General features: G+C 39.3%; 1 protein-coding gene across 1 annotated transcript in view; it reads left to right on the top strand.

The window, feature by feature from the left end:
* Nucleotides 1-22,968, top strand: part of LOC130918998 (uncharacterized) — a 103,533-nt gene that overhangs the window by 40,667 nt on the left and 39,898 nt on the right. The window contains exons 23-35 of the mRNA XM_057841346.1: nucleotides 110-373; nucleotides 3,769-4,029; nucleotides 5,788-6,048; nucleotides 10,440-10,700; nucleotides 10,971-11,240; nucleotides 13,078-13,338; nucleotides 13,430-13,690; nucleotides 15,598-15,858; nucleotides 15,925-16,182; nucleotides 17,545-17,805; nucleotides 19,154-19,414; nucleotides 20,802-21,062; nucleotides 21,146-21,406. Coding sequence (XP_057697329.1) covers nucleotides 110-373; nucleotides 3,769-4,029; nucleotides 5,788-6,048; nucleotides 10,440-10,700; nucleotides 10,971-11,240; nucleotides 13,078-13,338; nucleotides 13,430-13,690; nucleotides 15,598-15,858; nucleotides 15,925-16,182; nucleotides 17,545-17,805; nucleotides 19,154-19,414; nucleotides 20,802-21,062; nucleotides 21,146-21,406 — 3,402 coding nt within the window. The remainder of the gene's footprint in view (nucleotides 1-109; nucleotides 374-3,768; nucleotides 4,030-5,787; nucleotides 6,049-10,439; nucleotides 10,701-10,970; nucleotides 11,241-13,077; nucleotides 13,339-13,429; nucleotides 13,691-15,597; nucleotides 15,859-15,924; nucleotides 16,183-17,544; nucleotides 17,806-19,153; nucleotides 19,415-20,801; nucleotides 21,063-21,145; nucleotides 21,407-22,968) is intronic.

Raw genomic sequence — 22,968 nt, 5'->3', positions numbered from 1 at the left:
ATGATTTTATGCAGAAATGTGAGAAATTCAAAAAGGTTTAGCTCCTATTTCATACCAATGTATTACCACTACAAAATTCCCCCACTCACTTGCCTTCCTTCATGTGAAGGTCCGTGTCCTCACAGTGGTCTGGAGGCTACACTGAAGTGTGACAGCAACACAGCACTGGTGTCTTGGACACACGGCAGCGGCATTCGCTACTACAATGCTTCTGCTGAAGCCTTTGACGTTACACACGAGGAGGCTTGTTCCACCAATGGCACCTCCTGCAATATCAGCTCTCTACTCTGTGGGGAGAGGTACAAAATAAGTGTCAGCGGACAAGGACGCAATTGCTTTAGTCCTGCCCATGAGTGGGACTGGATAACCACAGGTATTTACTTTTGTGAGAATTAGTGTCATGATTAATAATATTTAATTGCCTTTTCATTTAGTTGTTCTAACCACATGACTAGCCTTAAAGGTGTTATGAAATTCTACAACAAGTGACATTTAAAATAATGGTTCTTAACCTTGCTTAAGGTACCAAACACCACAAATTTCACATTTGCAATTCTTGCACCCTTTGGAATTTAATAATAAAACTTTTTTTTTTTTCTACATTCAAAACCGATATAGCTAAGCTAGCAAACTAATATCTAAGTGAATACCCGCTGAGATTTCCTCAAATTTCAAATTGAGTACAAATACTTTTGCCTTTTGCTGTTAAATTTCATTTTGGAAAATGAAATGATTCATATCACACGGCACGGTTCCTTTTTTTGTTTTCATGTCTACATTCTCAATTTAGTGTTGCATCCTTGCATCACATGCTATTTTCGTGCCGTAAAATAATGCAAATGTTTTCTTTTATTATTATCTGCGCAGCCCATGTAGCCTGTAGGTCTGTTATACTTCCTCATACCAAGTGTGAATCAACCTTCCAATGAGCAAACCAGTTTCTCCTCTATTCAGACAGAGGAATAGCAGTTGAAAGAAATGGAGTAAAAACTGTAAATCAGTTGGCGGGGCTCAGGGCCAATCTGTAGGGGGCCTATTTTCAAAAACTTAAAATTATAATATTTTCAAAACCAAAGCCGCTAGCGACCTAAAACCAAAACAGACACCTCCCTTAGGCATAAGAGTCTAAAATTTTATGCGAGATGCACAAAAGTCACCAAATGCAGAGATCATTACCTATATTTTCAGGTTCAATATCAATATTTAACATATCATATAATTTTTTGCCCAAAATAGCAATAATCTTTTTTTATTTAGTGCAAGTTTTCAACAGCTAATAAATCACTCAATTTTCACATCAGAAACTTAATACTTGAGGAATGCATGCAGAGTCCTCTTAATTTTACTCAACAAAACCAAAATTTGCATTTTCTATATACAATCACAATTTTGGTAAAATTCCGATGTTACTATTGCCTCAGCACGTCTTGCTGACTATCTGAGCCTCGCCGTTTTTAGATTGTAATGTTACATAAAATAATAAGTAAAAGGCGAATTTTTGTTTTCGTATGGAGGCAGAAATGTCTAAATTACTACTTTTTTGCCAACAAACAGGCAGTTGGCCGAAAATTACATGTGCATTCAACTGTAAAGTTACGCTACTGCGTATGGATACAAGATGGTGGCCATCACAAAACAAAGAGCTTTTTAAGTTGAAAATTCTTGTAAATAAATGCGTACATCCCGGAATTTCTATAGATATGAAGATAGAACAGTCTATTCTTGATTAAAAGCAAAACACCAGGCAGTTTTCATTCATTTTACGTTAATATTTCAAGCTAAAATTACACAATTGAGTAATCCAACGTGGCACCCATCACAAAACAAAGAGCTTTTTAAGTTGAAAATTCTTGTAAATAAATGCGTACATCCCACAATTTCTATAGATATATGAACATAGAAGAGTCTATTCTTGATTAGAAGCAAAACACCGGACAGTTTTCATTCATTTTAGGTAAATATTTCAAGCTAAAATTACACAATTGAGTAATCTAACATGGCACCCATCACAAAACAAAGAGCTTTTTAAGTTGAAAATTATTCAACATAACTGCATACATCCCAGAATTTCTATAGATATGAACATAAAGCAGTGTAGATTCTTGGTTAAAAGCAAAAAAATGGTTCGTTTATCATTCATTTTACGTAAATATTTCAAGCTAAAGTTACACTAGTTGTTTTCCATGCATTTTTTTTCACGTTTCAAAGTGCATGCATGGGCATATTTTATGTCAGAATTACCTTGAATCCTCGAAGAAATCACTCTTGAGACACTTCTGCCTGCTTGTATGCAGTAAAAGATTTGTCCTTTTTCCACCTAAATCCGGCGTTTGAGCGCAGCGTGTGGTTGTTTGAGTTTATCACAGTGAAAGCCAAACGCTCTGCCTGGGTCCGCGCCCAACGGGAAGGTGTGGCGCAATGTTTGTGGGAGCTGTCTGATGATGAAGTCTATTCCAAAACCTAGTCTCTGAGAGTGAACGACAGAAAAAGATGATCATAATAGAACTGTTGATTTGTTATTGACAATCTGACTTGGGGTGGGAACTTTCAGGTACCTCACAATATGATACGATTTGAGATACAAGGCTCATGATAATGGTGATCACACAATATGGCGATACAACAATTATCGGTACATGGGTCAGGAAATCATTCTAGAATTTTCTACAAAACACCTAACAAATATATAAACACATTTTTATCCTTCTGCTGTGAATTGGAATGAGTTCATCAGTAGTTGACGCCCAATCCATTTGAACCTTCCCTCCCACTTCCAACCGATTGGACGTCTATGGCCGTCAGTGACAGCCAATGCTAGGCAATGAGTTCATTTAGGGGCATTTCACCTCATTTCCTGTTGATTTTTAGGAGATTCCCTTTTCCTTTTGTAACATTTATGGGTCACTTCTTGTTAATTTTACTGAGAAGGAAGTGACTCAAGAATGTCGCCCAATGGTTAGGAAATGACTGTTAGGATCGTGGAACCGGTGGGGGGGATCCCAACGCAGACAATAGGGGAAACAGATGAGAGTTGCCAAGTTTATTGAGCAGAGGAGGAGTGATTACGGGGGGAGGCACCGTAGACGCCAACGTGGATAGCAGGTGGTGGGTTGGCGGTCCACTGGTAAGCAGAGGTATACGAGGAGGGGCACGCTGATCAAGTCCTGGAGGCAAGAAAAAGGTCATAAGCCGGGTGTCAAAATCAAGGTACTGTTTATATTAGGAGTGCAAGAAAAACTGACGAGGAAACCAGACAAGTTGATCGGGCAACGTGGTGGTGCGTCCGCTGGGCTTTAAGCTGGCTGATGATGATTGACACAGCTGGCCGCTCCACCCGTCTGACATTCGACCTGTAATAAGGCAAACCCCCCTCACCTGAGGCAAGGCTCAGGAAGGAGGGGCGGAGGCCCTAACAGACTCAAAATCAACAGGAGCTAACCTGTCAATGCCCTAAAATGAACTGTAAATGCCCACAAAAGTTTGGCTGTGTATGCTCTGGTTTCAGTGCCATTGATGATGCTGTCAGAATCAATTGGATGCCTAGCTGCGTCAATGGCAGCCAGTGAGCTAACGTAGACACCACTCTAATTGAAGATTTTGGTAGCAACCTGTTGGTTCCTTTCTGTAAAAACAGTGATACAATTTTAAAACGATATATTGATTCTTGGTGATAACCTTTTGGGCTACAAAGTATCGTGGTATATCACCTTTTCGATTTAATGTCACACCTCTAATCTGACCGATCTCTTTATGTCCCAACCTTTGCAGCACCCTGCCCTCCCACCCAGTTAAGTGTTGAGTCATTCTGCCATTCAGACGACATCTTCGTCTCATGGCGGGCCTCGCATGGCTCAGTAACCTACGTGGTTGTAGCAGAGAATGAAAAAGGCCAACAGTGGATGTGCAACACCAGCAGCACTTCCTGTAATATATCTGATCTTCCATGTGGACAGCAGTTCCAAGTCTATGTTGCGGGTGCAGATGAAAAATGTATTGGAGACAAAAGCAACATTGAAGAAATCAGTACAGGTGGGATATTGATGTCCTCTTTATAGTAGGGGTGTCATTAGACCTTACTGGAGCAAAATGGGGAACTGGCTTGCGAGCAATTTTTTTTTTTTGCACTTATCTGTCATAAAAAGTCAGAAATAGCACTCTAAAGCTATATATTATCAAACCAAAATACAATGTTCCATAAAAGAAGTGGCGTTTATTTCTTTTTTCAGCCATCAGTTTTCAAAATCAAAATTGGGACATCCCTTGTTCATAGTCAGTTAACCTCTGCTCATGCTCATCAACGTCCATCTCTTCTTCACTCTTCCTACACTCTGCTGTTCTATTATCTCTGGGGATAAATCACTGTAATTGTTATGCACTTAGAATTTCCCAACTGGTATGTTGTAAGCTAAAAGTGGTTTATGTTGCCTAGGTGGGTTACCTCGCTTACCTCTCTCATTCCTCCTTGCTGATTTATCCTCACTGCGAGCAAATAACTTTCTAATATGCATTTGCAAGAGTAATGCTGTTTGAGTCAAATAGAAATTATAAAATAAAACATCTTATTACAGATTACAGGGACATCAGTAACAAATAAAATGCTTGTGAAACGGCAATTTATTCATTTTAAATGGAGTTAGAATTATGCCAAAACTAAAAAGAATAAAAGTGTGGTTTAAAAATGAAGTCTTATTAAAAAAAAAAAAGAGTAGTTTGCAAATAAAAACATTCATAAAAGAATGAGTTTTGAATAGCTTACAGAGCGATTTTGATTTGCTTGCAGATCGATCTGCTTTCTGTTGTTGATCAAACTACTTTCTCCTGTGAATAAGAACGCTTTCTCTTGCGTATAGTACTGCTTTCTCTTTTCACTCAGCCCGGACGATATGGGGCTGCCAAAATCTTCTCCCTAACAACAGATGGCGCTTTGTTCAAAGTCTACCAGGACTTGAAACGTCAAAACCGGAAGTTGCACTCTAGTTTTATCGATCTGCTCCATGCAAGATAGTCTGGCATGTGGGTTAAATAATTATGCTTTAAAATGATTGGATTTATCCCCAAACAAGCCGACGGTCGTCGGCCGAATGATATTCTCGGTCGACAATCAGCCACAAAATGCAAGCCGCCTCAATTTTAAAACGTGTGCCATGATCCCAGTATTTGACATAGTACAAAATACGATGTTTACTCACTTCCTCGTAGGTCCAATGGTCCCACAGTAGTGGGGCTTGTTTTGGCCAATATCCGCAGTGAACGGGGGCCTTTTAAAACCCAAAAAGGCTCACACGCCTCTCCCCTGGTGCAGCATCAATTTTCTGCAGCCGTTTGGCTGGCGTGATGCGAAAAACAAATTAATCCGTAAAATCAGCTGAATCCGCAGTCCATCTGCATGCTATAAAGCAATGCTGTATTGTGAGCTGCTGACCCGGGTGACGTCACATTCGCAATCCTCCTCAAAACAGGAAGTTATTCATTTTCATGGCGCGGGATTCAAAAATTTAATATAGAAAAATCGATCGCTTTCACACACATCCAAGCGGTCCATTTCATTCAGGAGCATAAAACACCGTGTGAAATATTAAATAAACATGCTTTTTGGTGTCATACGCACTTTAAAATTATTTTAATTTTTTTTTTATGGTTGAAATTTATACTTGGGCACTGCAAATCAAAACTGGGGCACGTGACCCAGTAAAATATGTCTGGCGGTGCCCATGCTTTATAGTATAAAGAACAAGCCTGTATTGTACCCTTATCTGAATACTGAAAGTCTTCTCTTTCCTCTCACAGCACCATGTGTGCCAGGGAATATCCAAAATCACCTTGACTGTCTGTCAGGTGTTCTGAACATTACCTGGGAGTCGGCAGGTTATGCGTCACATTTTCATGCATCGCTGGTGAGCAGCAATGGTGATGTCATTGTGTGCATGACGGACATGAATCACTGCATAGTGCAGGGCCTGCAGTGTGGGCTCACCTACAGCATGACAGTTATGGCCCAAGATGACACCTGCAACAGTTCTTACAGCCTGGCAGACCAAATCAATACAGGTAGGTATAGTTTAGGCTCAAGCCACAAACAGATTATGATAATGATTCATCACATATAGAAAAATGGCAGGGCACACAATTAGCAGTAATTGAGCTACATACCAGGAAAGTAAAACAATCATCTAGGACAAACATTGATTCTTTTACTTTTAATTTACACTCAAAATGTATAATTTAATATCTTATTGTCAGAGGTGTGTAGTAACGTGTTGTATTTACTCCAGTCCACTGACTTCAGTAACTTTTTGAGAAAAATGTACTTCTGAGAGTTATTTTACCACGCCATATTTTTTAATTTTACTTGAGTATATTTGTGAAAAATTAAACACTATTACTCCGCTACTTTGGGCTATAATGGAGTCATAATATTTTTCCTCTTTATTCTACATATTAGATTTGACTTTATTTTGCCTGCACAGTGGCTCTAGCACAGTCTCACCAATGAGATGTTTCAACAATAATCACGTGACTCTGCATACAGTAGGGCAAATAAGTATATAGTCAACCACTAATTGTGCAAGTTCTCCCACTTGAAAATATTAGAGAGGACTGTAATTGTCAACATGGGTAAACCTCAACCATGAGAGACAGAATGTGAAAAAAAATGCAGAAAATCACATAGTTTGATTTTTAAAGAATTTATTTGCAAATCATGGTATTTGGTCGATACCAAAAGTTCATCTCAATACTTTGTTATGTACCCTTTGTTGGCAATAACGGAGGCCAAACGTTTTCTGTAACTCTACACAAGCTTTTCACACACTGTTGCTGGTATTTTGGCCCATTCCTCCATGCAGATCTCCCCTAGAGCAGTGATGTTTTGGGGCTGTCATTGGGCAACACAGACTTTCAACTCCCCCGCAGATTTTCTATGGGGTTAAGACCTGGAGACTGGCTAGGCCACTCCAGGACCTTGAAATGCTTCTTACGAAGCCACTCCTTTGTTGCCCTGGCTGTGTGTTTGGGATCATTGCCATGCTGAAAGACCCAGCCACGTCTCATCTTCAATGCCCTTGCTGATTGAAGGAGATTTTTATCTAAAATCTCTCGATACATGGCCCCATTCATTCTTTCCTTTACACAGATCAGTCGTCCTGGTCCCTTCGCAGAAAAACAGCCCCAAAGCATGATGTTTCCACCCCCATGCTTCACAGTGGGTATGGTGCAATTCAGTATTCTTTTTCCTCCAAACAAGAGAACCTGTGTTTCTACCAAAAAGTTCTATTTTGGTTTCATCTGACCATAACACATTCTCCCAGTCCTTTTTTTGGATCATCCAAATTCTCTCTAGCGAACCGCAGACGGGCCTGGATGTGTACTTTCTTCAGCAGGGGGACACGTCTGGCAGTGCAGGATTTGAGTCCCTGGTGGCGCATTGTGTTAGTATAGTATAGCCTAGTAGCCTTTGTTACTGTGGTCCCAGCTCTCTGTAGGTCATTCACTAGGTCCCCCCGTGTGGTTCTGGGATTTTTGCTCCCCGTTCTTGTTATCATTTTGACGCTCGGGGTGAGGAGGGAGTTGGAAGTCCGTGTTGCCCAATGAAAGCCCCAAAACATCACTGCTCTAGAGGAGATCTGCATGGAGGAATGGGCCAAAATACCAGCAACAGTTTGTGAAAAGCTTGTGAAGAGTTACAGAAAACGCTTGGCCTCCGTTATTGCCAGTAAAGGGTACATAACAAAGTATTGAGATGAACTTTTGGTATAGACCAAATACTTATTTTCCACCATGATTTGCAAATACATTCTTTAAAAATCAAACAATGTGATTTTCTGCATTTTCCCCCCCACATTCTGTCTCTCATGGTTGAGGTTTACCCATGTTGACAATTACAGGCCTCTCTAATATTTTCAAGTGGGAGAACTTGCACAATTAGTGGTTGACTAAATACTTATTTGTACCAAGCAGACGTAACGATACAGTCACATAACCCCGCACAGGTCCTAGTCCGGAAGTCCTATGATCACGCTGGCTTGTTCACGTGGTGTCTTTAAAGCACCGTAAAAAGGAAACTATTTCAAATACGTACAACATTACTCCAAAAAGTTCAGCCTTTGTCCTAGTTTATACAGTATTTGGTGCTGATAGACCACGGTTATGTTTCTTTCTGTAGATTTTTATAGTCAGAATTTTATGATTTTTGTCTATTTTTCTGGCCTAATATGGTTATGTAATAGGTTATCGTACAGTATAATGATAATGAGTTTACGTATATAGATGACGTTGTGCTGAGAACCCCCCCCCCCCCCCCAAAAAAAAGAAAATCAGACTTAAGCAGTTTATCATTACTTGAGTATTCTTTTAACTGAATACTTTTTTTTTTTTTTTTTACTTGTACTTGAGTAAATATTTTGGATGTCTACTTTTATTTCAGTAATATTATTTTGAAGTAACACTACTCTTACATGAATAAAATATTTCACTACTCTACCCACCTCGTTTGATGAGTTAAATACAGAGGAAATTAAATACAGAGGATACAGAGGCCAATTTGTCTTTCCCCCCTTTACGATATACAATAAGTTTTGCTTGAGGGTATCAACAGGGGTGAAAGTGGACCGGAACAAGCCGGAACGGAGTTCCGCTATGAGTTTATTAGGCGGAACCGCCCAGAACGCCGCTTTGATCACACAAATATGACGGCAACTGTCCAAACACGCATCTCCAAAAAGAATCTACTAACGTCAGATTTACATGCACAAGTGTTAACAACAAGCCTAATAAAGAGCTTGTGTAGCGTTATCCATTTCCACAGATATTTATTATTCATTTATTTCTTCGACGTAGTTCTTCCCAGCGCCTCTGACAAGTCGCGTTGCAGGCAGAAAAAAAAAAAAACATGGACTATGCTGTCAGTTCAATTGGCCGACATACTGACACGTGATGAGCAAGTATAGTTATCTCTGATTGGTTCAAATGCACGTTCTTTCTCTCCAAGAGAGTTGGGTGCAAAACGGGACTGAGATGAGCGGAAGAGGAGCCTGAGAGGGGCGGTTTTCAGCCAGAGCCCTCTCCGTTTTTTGGAAACAACAATGGAAACAAATAGAGGGGAAAAAACAAGCTTGTTGAATTAAAGGAGCAATGCAATGGAAAATTGATCAGATCTTTAAGAGAAAGGAAATAATTCCTGAGGTTTATTTTATTTTAATCATCCATGTTAATGTGCACTTTGGACTTATTTTTGTCCATTTATGTTAGGCTACTTACTTCCTCATAATAATATATTCGATTTTACTGTGCATAATGAATGTTATTTGTACTTATTTTTGGTGTTAATGTAAGTTACTTATATCTATCATTTAAAAAAGTCAATGTTTACATTATCTTCCATTTTAAAACGCGTCCTATGTTACTGAATAGTTAAAATTGAGGTTTTGCTTTTAGATTTGAAGAATTGAGGGGAAAATAAAAATTAGATGGAGCTTTAGATGGAATTTTGTAAATCCATGAAAAAATACAATTTTGAATGGAAATCAGAATCCTCACGAGGGTCACGGGGGCGCTAAAGCCAATCCCAGCTAACTATGAGCAATATGCGGGGTACACCCTGAATCAGTTGCCAGCCAATCGTAGGGCACAAGGAGACGGACAACCATTCGCGCACACAGTCATACTTAGGGACAATTTAGAGTGTTCGATCAGCCTACCATGCATGTTATTGTGGTATGGGGGGAAACCGGAGTACCCGCAGAAAACCCATGCAGGCACAAGGAGAATATGCAAACTCCACACAGGAAGGCCAGAGCCAGGGATTGAACCCTTGATTTTTTGCATTTCGGTGGTTTTGGAGGTTTGACCCCCCCCAATAATTTTTTTTTTTTTTTTTTTTTAAATGGAGTCAGGGAATTCCGGCAAGAAGTTCTAGCCACTTTCACCCCTGGGTATCAATAAATGTAAAAATGAATAGATTAAAAAAAAAAAGATAATTAAATGTTTTAGAATTAAATATTTTTTGCTGCAAGAGAGAAATAAGGATAGGAGAAATAATTTACACATGAGTATAATTAAAGCTGATCAAATTCTTATACGATATTTTTGTTTTCTGAAAACTCATATTTCCTAACGCTTGCCCTTTCAACCCACACAGTTTTTATTTGGTACCGATAAACAACGGAATCAGATTTTTGATCATTTTTTACCTACGGATCGGCCCTGTGCCCCGTGTCATGTCAATATAATATGAAGTCTATGGACCAGAACTGTTTTCTGCATCTTAAGGTTTAGTACGTTAACATTGTGTAAATGACATGTAAGCAACGTGTCCCAATTAAAATTGTCACTTTGTTTTTTCAATGAGCAGATGTCTTTTCTTCCCCAGAGCTGAAAATAGGCAAGCTAATTCAAATGTAATTTGATTGTCAGTTTGAATTCAATCTCTATCTCTCTGTCAGCCCCTTGTCCTCTGTCATCCTTTCTTCCCACTGTGGACTGTGACACCGGGATTGTATTTGTAAACTGGACCAACAGCATCGCGGGGATCACGCACACAGTGTCTGCTATTGACGCCTTAGGTCGTCAGCACAACTGCAGTTCTAATAAAGGTGGTTGTGGTCTCAGCGCACTTGAGTGTGGGCTAGAATACAATGTTACCGTCACACCATCAAAAGATGAATGTGTGGGTAGAGACAGTTCAACAAAATCGATTAAGACAGGTAAGGAACGATGCTGTCATGATTTTACAGCGCAAAATCTTCACGTAGTGTTTTCTCCCTAACTAGAGGGAGTCAATTTTTGCTTTAAATAATGCAAACATAAAGTTGATATACACTTTTTTAAAATTTTGCCTGGCAATTTGTTGTATTATGCTACAAAAATATTGCATGTTCTTGTCTTACTTTTTGATCAGTCTTGGCATCTCTAAGTAATGTGATGAAAAAAACTAACTGTAAATTGTGTATCATTCTGTTTTCTTCTTCTGGAAGTTCCTTGTATACCTCACTTATCTGCTGTGGAGATCGACTGCCGTACGAACTCGGCCTTGGTGATGGGCAAAAATGCTGATGATGATGAGGACTACATCGTCCTAGTGACAGATGGCCTGGGTGACATCCAAATGTTTCAGTGTAACTCCACAACTGACAACACATGCCTTCTGCCACCACTGACATGCAGCCAGAATTTCACAATTAGCCTGAAGGCCCGTGGCAAACAGTGCACCAGTCAACCCAGTATTGCTGTCTCAGCTTTCACAGGTGTCTGAGAATGTTTCTTTTAATGTTTTTTTTTCTTTTTCTCATTCATATTACACACTTGGTATTCATAATGATTTATTAATTAAGCATAAGCTATTCAAATGTGATATTTTTAAAAATATTTGTTTACCCAGAATTTGTTGGAAAAACTTATTATTCTTTAATCATGGCAAATGAAAATGGACAATTTGGTGGCCTTAACATGCTCAAAAACTCACCAAAATTTGCAGATTTGCATAAATTTCGATAGTTTTGCAACTTTGCGAAAATCCGTAACAAAATGGTTCGCCCCTTTGAATTTTTCAAAAAGATTTTAGATTATTAGATTTTTTCAATGTAGAGCGATGCATACTGGGGAATCGATACTATGTGCAAAACTGCACCAAAAAAGTCTCGGGACAAATATTTCAAACCCAGCAGGAAATTGTTTTTTTTTTTTGTCTGAATGTGAATCGATTTACAGGGTGCATGTTTGAGCCATTGGCGTCTGGGGAGTTCGTTTGATCCTCCTCAAAAATGGTGACACTGTTTACTAGACATTCGAGATCTAAAGTTATAAAAATGGTGAGTTTACATTCACAGGCCTGACCTGTGTGGCGTGCCAAAGCCGGCCTTTTTTTTTTTTGGCAATACGCCAAATTCAGTCAATGACTAATAACTCCCGTATCCAACGTTCAGTCTTTTTCATATCTGGCATGTATGAGAGATATCCCAGCCTGAACACGACTGGCTTTCGCCATTTTGTCTAACTGCAAATTTTCAATAGTCATAAGTTATACAGTGTATCACAAAAGTGAGCACACCCCTCGCATTTCTGCAGATATTTAAGTAAATTTGAGTTATTTTGAGGGGAAAATAAATTAACTCTATTGTATAAGCTGCACACACACTACTTTTCATTGTGTCAAAGTGTTATTTTGTCAGTGTTGTCCAATGAAAAGATATACCTCAATATCTGCAGAAATGTGAGGGGTGTAGTCACTTTTGTCATACACTGTATATACAACATATCTGCAGCAAACTTCCCGTGGTTGAATCTGAGAGTCGACCCTGAAGGGTCCTTTAGGGGTCATTTTCATCAACCCAACAGCACCAACTAGTGACAATAGAAAGTCACTCATTTTACTTATTCACGTCCAGTTCCATTCAGGTTGGTCAGTGTAGTTACAAGACATTTTGTAATACTACATTTTAAGGCCCATGTCCACATGTCTCTGTCTGTTGACATGATGAACCTTTCTTCACCATTAAAAGAAAGTAGCTTTCTTTTGGGACTTTGGCAGCTTTTCGAGTCACGAAATTTGGCACACTTGGTGGAATTGGCCCAATTAGAACATTCATTTTGGTTTTGAATTAGTGCGTGGCTGTACAGCTCAGTAGCGCCTCGTTTTTTGTAGGATCCTCTTCAATACGTTTTTTTCACCTAGGTGTGTGAATGTATTTCTCATCTCAGGATATACAAAAGCATCTCTGCCAGACATGCCCAAGAAGTTCCACACAAAAAAAGAGACGAGTTTCAAGCACATGTTAGTTTCTCATGAGATGATGAGAGGGGAGCAATCTGAAATCACCCATAGCTGTGTGACGTCCAAGTTGCACCAAACTGCGTGGGCCCGTTCAGTCCTGCTTGCAGGCTGAGTTGGTTTTATTTTAATTTTCTGTGGCAGTTGTTTTTAATTATTTGGGGATTTTAATGTGATTTAAAGCATGTTGAATTACCTTGTGTTGAATTGTGCTATACAAATAAATGTGCCTTGCCTTGCCATGAAGACTATAATAACGAGCAGGACCGTAACATCTTGTTCACATGATCATAACTTCCTTCTCCTTTCTGCAGCTCCCTGCACTCCTGTGGTTGTTGAGAGGTCAGTCAATTGTGACAACTCCATGATCAGTCTCTCCTGGGCGACTATACCCGGTTCCGTATCCTACACAGCCATGCTGGAGAAGGTGAACGAACCCAATGCTTTTTGCATTACTTCGAACACAAGCTGTGACATCACTGACCTGCCATGTGGAGGGACGTACATCCTGCAGGTCACAGCAGAGGGGGAAACTTGCAATAGTTCACAAAGTCAAAAAGACATAATCAGGACAGGTAGAGAGTATACTGCTCATCCCATGTACATTAATCCAGGGTTGAAAACGAGTGATTTGCTACATTTAAATTAAATAATTGTATTTCCCAGTGCCGTGTGTTCCTCAAAATCTCCAAGCAAGCCTGAGCTGCAGCGACAACGTGGCCTCCATGACATGGAACTCCAGCAATGGAGGTCAGATGTACCACGTGGTGGCCACAAGTGTTACTGGTGAGGTAGATGAGTGTTACACCCACGAAACACGATGCGATCTGACCGGACTCAGCTGTGGCCAGCTCTACACAGCTGTTGTGATGGCAGAGGACAATGGCTGTCAGACCCCACCAAGCCAGAGTGTAACTTTCAAGACAGGTAAACCATCAATGAGCAGATTTCTTATATAATCCATTACCTCAAAAAAAAAAAAAAAATCTTGTCAATGTGTTATGGGTCAGTATTAGTCAAGTAATTGTTGCATTACTTCAAAATAATATTACTCAGGTAAAAATCAAAGTAGTCATCCAAAAACTGTTCTCAATGTTCAGCACATCATTTATATCAGTGGTCCCCAATCTTTTTTGCACCACAGACTGGTGTGATGTGGGCCTTTTCTTCACGGACCTACAATGTGTGGCAGGAAATTACAGTAAATATAAACTAACACGACGAGGCTAAAAACAAACATTAAATGCCTGAAACTTTAACCCACCTTATAATGAAGCAACCTTTTATAACAGCGACCTGTCCTAAAACTTGACGGCAAATATCCTTGGTCGCAGGCATAATGAGTTCTTCTCCAATCATTAAAGGTTTCTTGGCTTTAGCAATACGGTTCGCCACGAGGTATGATGCTTTCAGTGCATTCGCTTTTGTTGCCTCGTTTGCTAGCTTTTAGCCACATATTATGCAGAATGGACTTGGTTGTAGGCTCCTCTTTTGGCTCAGCAGGTGACAACTGTCCAAAGATGCCTGGTTTTCAGTCATCTTCGCTAATCTGTGGGCTTATGATTTCCGGAACAAATCTGATGCGCCTACGTCATTATCGAGGACAAACGCGCATAGAATTAAAAAATACATGTTAGAGCTCCAATGGATTTCAATGATGACTTCCTATCCAGTTTTATTATTTTATTACTAAACCCAGCAAAACGACCGTTCCTCGTCCGCTATTGCTGCGGTGTGCCGCACATCCGACAGCAGCTAACATTACCAATTAAATTGACTTTCATACTATAGGTGTGCAAACACCCCAGTAATGGTGGCCAAACCAAATCGGATTAGTCATTAGAGTAGACAGGCATATTGATGTGTCAAAATGTGCAGGCCGGATTGCGGTCGTTAAGAATTTATTAAATATTTCTCTGCGGCCCGGTAACAAATGCATCATGGACTGGTCCACACACTAAGGCGGGAGCTGGGATTGAACACACGATCCCAGAGCTGTGAGGTGGATGTGCTAACCACTGCCTTCATTATGGTATTATTTAAACAAGAATGATGTAGAAAAATACATGCCTTTCTTAAATGTGTCATTGAGTTGGTCAACTCAAATCCACTCACGCTTTGATGTCATGCTGCCGAGGACAGCCTCTCACTTACACAATGAGTTGTGCTGAGTTGCAACAGCACACTTATGACTAGGCTGCACGTTTAACGATGATTAAAACATTTGTGCCTTTGATCGTAGATCGCTTCTCTGGCCAGATCGAAGCTACAAACCTGTCAAACATTGTTTCGGTGCGAAACTCAGCTGCACTGGACAGTTTTGTCGCACTGCCAAGCAGGAGGGAGAGTGAGAGGCTGCGGCGCTGTACGAGCATGAAACAAAAAAACATAAAAATATTTCTTTAATTAAAAACCTGATTTTTTTCACCCGATTCCAATCCTCTGAAAAATGGCTCGTTTGGCCCGATTTCTGATCACGTGATCGGATCGGGACATCCCTAGTTTGGTGTAATGTTACAGGCATATTTTCACTTGTATTATTTGTATTAAAATGACCCATTTGAAAAAATTGCATGAGGAATGATCACTGCGCAGCTTTATTATGAAAGATTTTAACCAGATATGTACCAGAAATCATTAGAGAAAAACCACAGTACTATACATATATGTATATGCAATGCAAAAATAAAAGTGACACTCTGAAGTGATCTGAATTATGTGACAAGACATATAATACTTATTCCAATTATCATTTTTGCAGAGTGTAAAACAAAAATCCAAATGCTCTTCTAATGAAACTGACAACCGACACACATTTGCATTTTTCTCCCCAGTACCATGCACCCCTGCAAATATCTCTTCTACGTTGGACTGTGATACCAACTCTCTGACTGTATTCTGGTCTGAGAGCTCAGGGGCCGAATTGCACATTGCCACCTTACAGGACAGCAATGGTCAGAACACAACATGCCAGGGTACGAATGGCTCATGCATTTTAACAGAAACAGGTTGTGGCATGATCTACCACATCTCAGTGGTCGCCTCTGACGGCTACTGCAGCAGCCCGCCATCTGATGTCATCAACACTCCTGCAGGTAAAATCTGATCAAGGAAATGACATGGACTATCAATGCCTATTGTAACTGTAATGTTCATCTCAGTCCCTTGTCAAGCATCACAAATTTCGGCAGTGCTGGACTGTTACACGCAGAAGACCACTGTGAACTGGTTTCCAAGTGATGGTGCGTTGTCTTACATAGTCCAAGCCAATGCCACAGGCAATCTCTTCACCTGTGAGGCCAACATCACCCAGTGTGATTTTAAAATGCTGCCCTGCGGACAAAGCTACTCAATCTCTATTATAGCTGTGGGAACTAACTGCAGCAGCATAACGAAGATGACTGAGCCTCTGGTTACAGGTGGGCGATTTTCAGCACTGGTTTAGCAATACAATATGATTCCTTCACATATTAAAATTTTAAGTATCAATAAATAGAAATTTTTCTCCAAAACCTTTTGTCAGCGACTTAGAAGTTACATGAGTTATACAGTACAGTGGTACCTTGAGATATGAAAGCTCCGTTACATGAAAAATTTAGTTTTTCGAAGGTTTTTTCTCTACCATTACGCAAAAAAAATATTCATCATACGAAAGATGATACTTACTGTGATAGATACTTCCTGTTCGCAGCAATGCAAATATGTAACTACTGTGCTATCTTATTATTCTAATAAGCAGACGAGGCATGAAAATTATACTCAAACGTTTAATGAACAGTTTCATTGGCAGTCTACCAGTCACACTTTGTAGAGTACACTTCCTTGTATGTAACGTCCTGTGGCCCAAGGGTAATATAATTGCACGCTGGGTAATGGAGTTACCCATCACCACAACTATGTTTGCCTATACATAGATTTCATAATGATGTTGACGGGACATGGGGCGTGGGGACGATTAATAGAAGGCCTATCTCCGTCAAAGAAGACCGAGTGGAAACACAAACAAAGAGCTTTTTAGCTGAATAAATGCTTAAATCCCTGAATTCTTTAGAGATATGGATGTAAAACAGTCTCGATTCTTGGTTAAAAGCAAAAATAAACGGGCAGTTAGCCTTTATTTTACGTAAATATGTCGAATGTTCTGCTAGTCTAAGTCACTTTGGCGCCGCCTTGTCACCACAAAGAGCTTTTTATGTTACAATTCTTGTGACTACATGCCTAAATCCCTGAATTCCTTTTATAGATATGGACGTAAAACAGTCTCAATTATTGGTTAAAAGCAAAAAAAAAACAAAAACAGGCAGTTAGCATTTATTTTACGTAAATATGTCGAAAGTTAACAAGTGTGTCAAATTCACCCGTTCTCTGCCTCTGAGCTTACGATTTTTTGTACCTTGACTTTGGGTGATAAGTCCCAGACACATTCCAAGGGATGTAAAACCCACAAAAGTTCATTCTGAGAAAAATATGAAGTCATCTCAAGAGGCCAACGTGTAGCGTGCATGTGATTGACTGGTACATTCTGCTGAGTGGACTTCTACTAAAAATGTGATCATGCAGTTAATCTGGTTAATAGAATATCAAGTACATTTAAATCAGTGTTATCATAATACGGTTAAGGCTATACATGTTACTAATGTAATTAATAATACGCTTGTATGTAGAGTAAAAATAAACAAAATCAGATGCAATTTTATTTAGTTCCAACAGGAGTTCAATAAAAATAAAATCTTTGCTCCAAGATTGATTGTGCCACAAACCTCTGCTTTTCTTTCCCACAGAACCATGCATTCCCAGTTACATAAGCACCTATTATAGTCCAACGATCGGCCAAGTGCTGTGGGGCTCTACCAATGGTGCAGATGAATACAAGGTGGATGGGGTGACAGAACAGGGTCTGACAGTCTCCTGTAATTCCAGTAGTAGTTTCTGCACCTTGTACAACATGGAGTGCAGTCAGATATACAATGTCAGTATTACAGCAAACAATGTTGCATGCCAAGGAATGTCCACCTCAACCGAAGAGGTTTTGATTAAGACAGGTGAGAAAACAAATCTCAAATTTTTTTTGTCAGTTTTTTTGTCCTTGTTGGGATTGGATCTCTTAGCCAAACGCAATTCGTTTGTTTTGTTTTAACCACTATCTAACCACTAAGAACACTAACTTTCATAATTTGAAGAAAAACTACCAACGACTTTCCAAAACCTTGACAATCGATTCCAGGTCGAAAATAGCCAAAAAATAACAAGGCAACGAAACAGCATACAACAGAGCCCAGAGTCCAATTCTAGCAGTGTGCGCTAAGCATCCAGAGAAGTGATGAAGTTTGAAGGAATTGTTCGGTCTTTTAAAGGAGGCAAAGTTGGGGATGAGTCAGATATGATTGGCTGCCGTGGCGTTGTCCGTGGGTGCCCTTAGTCCTAAATTGGGCAAATGATTTTGTGCATCCGAGTGGTCAGAGCAACGGTGATTTTTTTTTTGTCATCAACACCCAACAGTGGGCGCGACTGGCCGACTGGCCGCAAAATCAGCCAGGAATGGACACAGCATTATGTTCATTAGTTATCTTGTGTCCGAGAAAGTGTGACGAATGTCTTGCTCTGTGAATTTACTTTTTGCGTACACAGCTCTTTTGGTCTGACACACATGCACTCATATTAGATATTTTGGTAACACTTTATAATAACTATCCGTTTTACTAGTTAATAGATCATTAGTAAACTGCTGATAAATGATTCATTGTTGATTTGTGAAGTATTTGTTAATAGTTTGTTAAGCATTTACAGGGTGTTCTTAACGTGAAACACAGTTTGTGTAGAAACGTTTCAAGTTTTTGTGTGTAACGTTTGGCATTTCTATCTTTTCAGGTTAAGAAATGCCGTTCACTTCAAAAGAAAAGGCATTTTGATAAGCCATTTTGCAGGCAGTGCTCATGTTGCACATTTATGAAAATCTGCCATAGAACCAACAAATATTTGTACTTTTCTTTGTATATTTAACCAATAAAACATATGACCTTCAGCATAAAGTGTATATAGTTTTATTAAGATCCATTAACTAGAATGGGCATTTAGAATGGGGTCAGACATATTGGAACACCCTGTAAATGCTTAACAAACTGTTAACAAATACATCACAAATCAACAATAAATCATTTATCAACTGTTTACTAATGATCTATTAACTAGTAAAACGGATAGTTATTACAAAGCGTTACCGATATTTTTACAAAGTGTTATCAATATTTTTATTGTTGGTTACACTGTCGTTTTAATATTTTTATTTTATTATGTACTAAAGCAATAGAAGCAGCCATGTCCGAGTGTGATTATTGATTAGCAAAAATACTATTTCCATCCATCATCCATGACTATTCCTGTTACTTTTAGAACCTTGCCCGCCCACCAATGTTCAAGCGACTGTGGACTGTCCGAACAACTGGGGGAGTGTGTCATGGGAAGCCAGTTTTGGAGCCATTAGATATGAGGCACACCTCGCTGGTCTTGATGGCCACTCTCTGTCCTGCTCCACACAAGAAACATTTTGTAATATAGAGGGCCTCCACTGTGGAATTGTCTATTACACCAGTGTTGTTGCCATCGGAGAAACGCTCAACAGCAGTCAATCTACAACTGTGCAACTGGTCTCAGGTACAGAATATATACTCATAATTGTGTGTTGCTACTGTATTGTACAGTCTTACAAAGTAAATAGGTTTGGTTTTCCCTTTTTTTTTTCATTTTCTATTCCATCAGTAATGGTAAAGAGAATATTTACTAATATTTAATATTTTGCTAATTTCCCACCTCCCCTCACACACGCACATTATTTCTATTGTGGTATAATGACCATGGATTTTTCTGTCTCGTTACTACAATACAATCAAGGACCAACCAAAAATGGGAAAATTGTTCATGTATTTTCATATTGAAGAGAAAAAGTCAGCTGGAGACCACACAAAATCCCGGAAAAACAAAGAAAATGAAAAACACCTAAGATAACACATTTATTCAGAAAAAAATTAATAAAATACAGGACCTCGGTTTTTGAGAGCACAATCATGCCTTCGAGAAGATTCGGTCCCGACCTTCGACAGTAATACACTTGATATTATGCATATGCAAATAGTTAGCACCGCCAGGGCTTTTGCCAGGCCTACACTAGTGGAAATTCCCTGCGCAGCTGTGCATCATGATCACAGCAACTTGTCAGTGTGAAGGAAATTCCTGTTTCACCCATCTCTAACAGAAACATTTGGTTAATTGTATTTGTTAAAGGCTAAACTATGTATTTGGAGAAAAAAGAAAAAAAAAATTTTTTTTTTTCCTAAGGTAGTATCCTATCACCTTGGAGCACTTACAACAAAAGTGATTACAGAATGCGAAGGATTTTTGTGGTCATTGCAGTACATGTAACATGAATGTATTTATTTGGGATGTCCCAATCGCATATTTTTGCACCTGAGTCAGTCACCTGATTTTGAGAATCTGCCGATACAGAGTCCCGATCCAATACCGAAAAAAAGTTGAGAAAAAGAACGGTTCCAAACGTGTTACTATCCCACCCTGCCACCTTCATTTTGTGAATTATTTTTAATAAAGAATAACGTATAAAAGCGCTTGTCTTTATTAAATGCTTCATTGAGGGAGTCCACTCAAATCCACTCACGCTTTGACACTCACACTGCTAAGAACAGCTTCTCAGTTACACAATGAGTTGCCACAGCACAGTTACAGAAGTTTAACAATGATTGACACATTTGTGCCTTTTATCTTACAGCTACCAAGCTTCTATGGCAAGCTCAAAGCAACAAACCTGTCAATCATCGTTAACTTTAGGTACCAAACACAAGCTGGACAGAGGCTGTAGCGCTGTACAAGCATAAAAATATAAATTAATTTTATTAAATTAAAAACCGATCATTTTCACCCGATCCCGATCCTCTGAAAAATGGCACGATCGAATCGGGACATCCCTAAAATATATTATACTGGTACAGTACCAATACATGGTTTGCATATGTTTTGCTCTGTCCAGCCTCCTGTGCAGTTACAAATGTCACAGCATCTTTGGAGTGTTACAACAACACAGTCGAAGTGAGCTGGAGCTCAGCAAGTGAAACCGATTTCTACAGAGTTACTGCAGTTTCTACGGATGGCCACCAGGCTTCGTGTGAGAGCAGAGATGAACATTGTGATCTAAGAGATCTCCAGTGTGGCCAAATTTTTAATGTCAGCGTCACATCAGTCGGTGATCATTGCCAAACTGAATTAACTGTCCATGCTGCTTTTACCACACGTACGTTGCCTCTCATTCCACAATGTGTTTCATATATTTACTGTGACAATATCATAGGAGTTATGATGCCAAATATATTGCAGGTCCTTGTGAACCCATTCACATTAATGTGGACCTGCAGTGTGGGACAAGTACAGCCAACATGCACTGGGAGGAAAGAAAGGAAGTGGAGTTTTACATGGCTACTGCCACCTCTAGCATTGGGAACACTCATCAATGCAACTCTACCAACTCCAGCTGCATATTTTCTGACTTGGACTGTGGAGAAACTTACACATTCTATGTAACAGCGTACAGTAACACATGCTACAGTCAAAAGAGCAAGACTGTTGACATTTACACAGGTAATTATTTTCCCTGTAATTCACATATAAAAGTGAATGAGGAGTTAATGTATGATTTTATGTTACATGCAAAAGTGGATCGAGTAGCCCAAAATTTAACTTAAGGATTAATATTGTTACTTGGAAATAATATCATTCAAAGTAAATAAAATATTACTCAGAGGTAAAAGTAGTCATCCAAAAATGTACTCAAGTACAACTAAAAAAGTACCTAATTACCTAGGTAAGTGAAGATTAACACCTCCAAATCCGAGACCATGGTCCACAGTAGGAAAAGGGTGGCGTGCCCTCTCCAGGTCAGAGATGAGATTCTGCCCCAAGTGGAGGAGTTCATGTATCTTGAGGTCTTGTTCACAAGTGAGGGCAGGAGATTGACAGGCGGATCAGTGCAGCGTCTCCAGTGATGCAGACTCCACCAGTCCGTAGTTGTAAAGGAGCTGAGCCGAAAGGCGCGTTTTCGTTACGTTCTCGTCTCTTCAGGCGAAAAGTGGCAATGGTCCCATTATGTTTTATTTCGTCCCTGAGGTATTTATTAGCTATTTTCTATATCCCAAAAACGCATGGAGAAATCCCACGTTTGAAGCTGAAAGGCTCAACCCTCCTCCACCAGATGTTCCTCAGTCTCAGTGAGTCAGCTGTGCTACATGATGGCTGGAGGAAGTGAAACTCCTGAACTTTTTTTCCCCTATCGAAAAAAACGAAATCGCTGGAACAGGAACACTTCGGCTACAGAAAAGTTACAGACAGCCGCGGCTTAGAGTAGGAAGGCCAACCGACATGTAAAACGTTTGCGGAGGGTGGCTGCCGAAGAGGCAATACCTCCAATATGATTTTGCATTTATACAAAATTAGAGGTTAGTAAACACTGTCATGAACGTTTCCCACCAGCTATTAGAGTTAACTCCAACGTGTTTAGTGTGTCTAGTGGTGGTAAAACGTGGTGTTTTTTTCTTGTCTGACAACTGTCTGTGTTGAGAAAGAGAGTGTGTATAATGTAAACATGATACAAGTTTATGGAAAATAATTCATTTATTTTTGTTCTAATGGTAATAATGTTGAGCAGTAACAATGAGCTTAGGCTCACCTAAAGGACTGCATTTATTTTAATTAGAATATTTTGTTATTATTATTTTAATTTTAAGTTACCATTATACTTATGTTCCGATTTGCTAATATGTTTTGAAAAATAAAAGTCCTGTTTAATGGATTTTTTTTTTTTTAACCCAGATATCTATATATAACTATGTATAACTATATATATATATATATATATATATATGTATGTATATATATATATATATATATATAAGAAACACATTTTAGAGCTGTAATTGCAATACTGTGATACCGAGAAACCGTGATATTGTGGCTTAATGTTATCGTACTGTCAGAATATCATACCGGCACATGCCTACCGGTGACACATTTTCAGCTCATTATCATCTCATCATCATCATGAAAAAAATTGTTTGCTGATGAAATATTTTCGTCATTGTCATTATTGACGAAAACAGCACTGCAGGACATGTCATAAATAGGTCTTATGACAGTCTTATGATTCC

Source organism: Corythoichthys intestinalis, chromosome 7 (assembly GCF_030265065.1).
Source record: "Corythoichthys intestinalis isolate RoL2023-P3 chromosome 7, ASM3026506v1, whole genome shotgun sequence".
Lineage (NCBI taxonomy): Eukaryota > Metazoa > Chordata > Actinopteri > Syngnathiformes > Syngnathidae > Corythoichthys > Corythoichthys intestinalis.
This window is presented reverse-complemented; position numbering and strand designations above follow the sequence as displayed.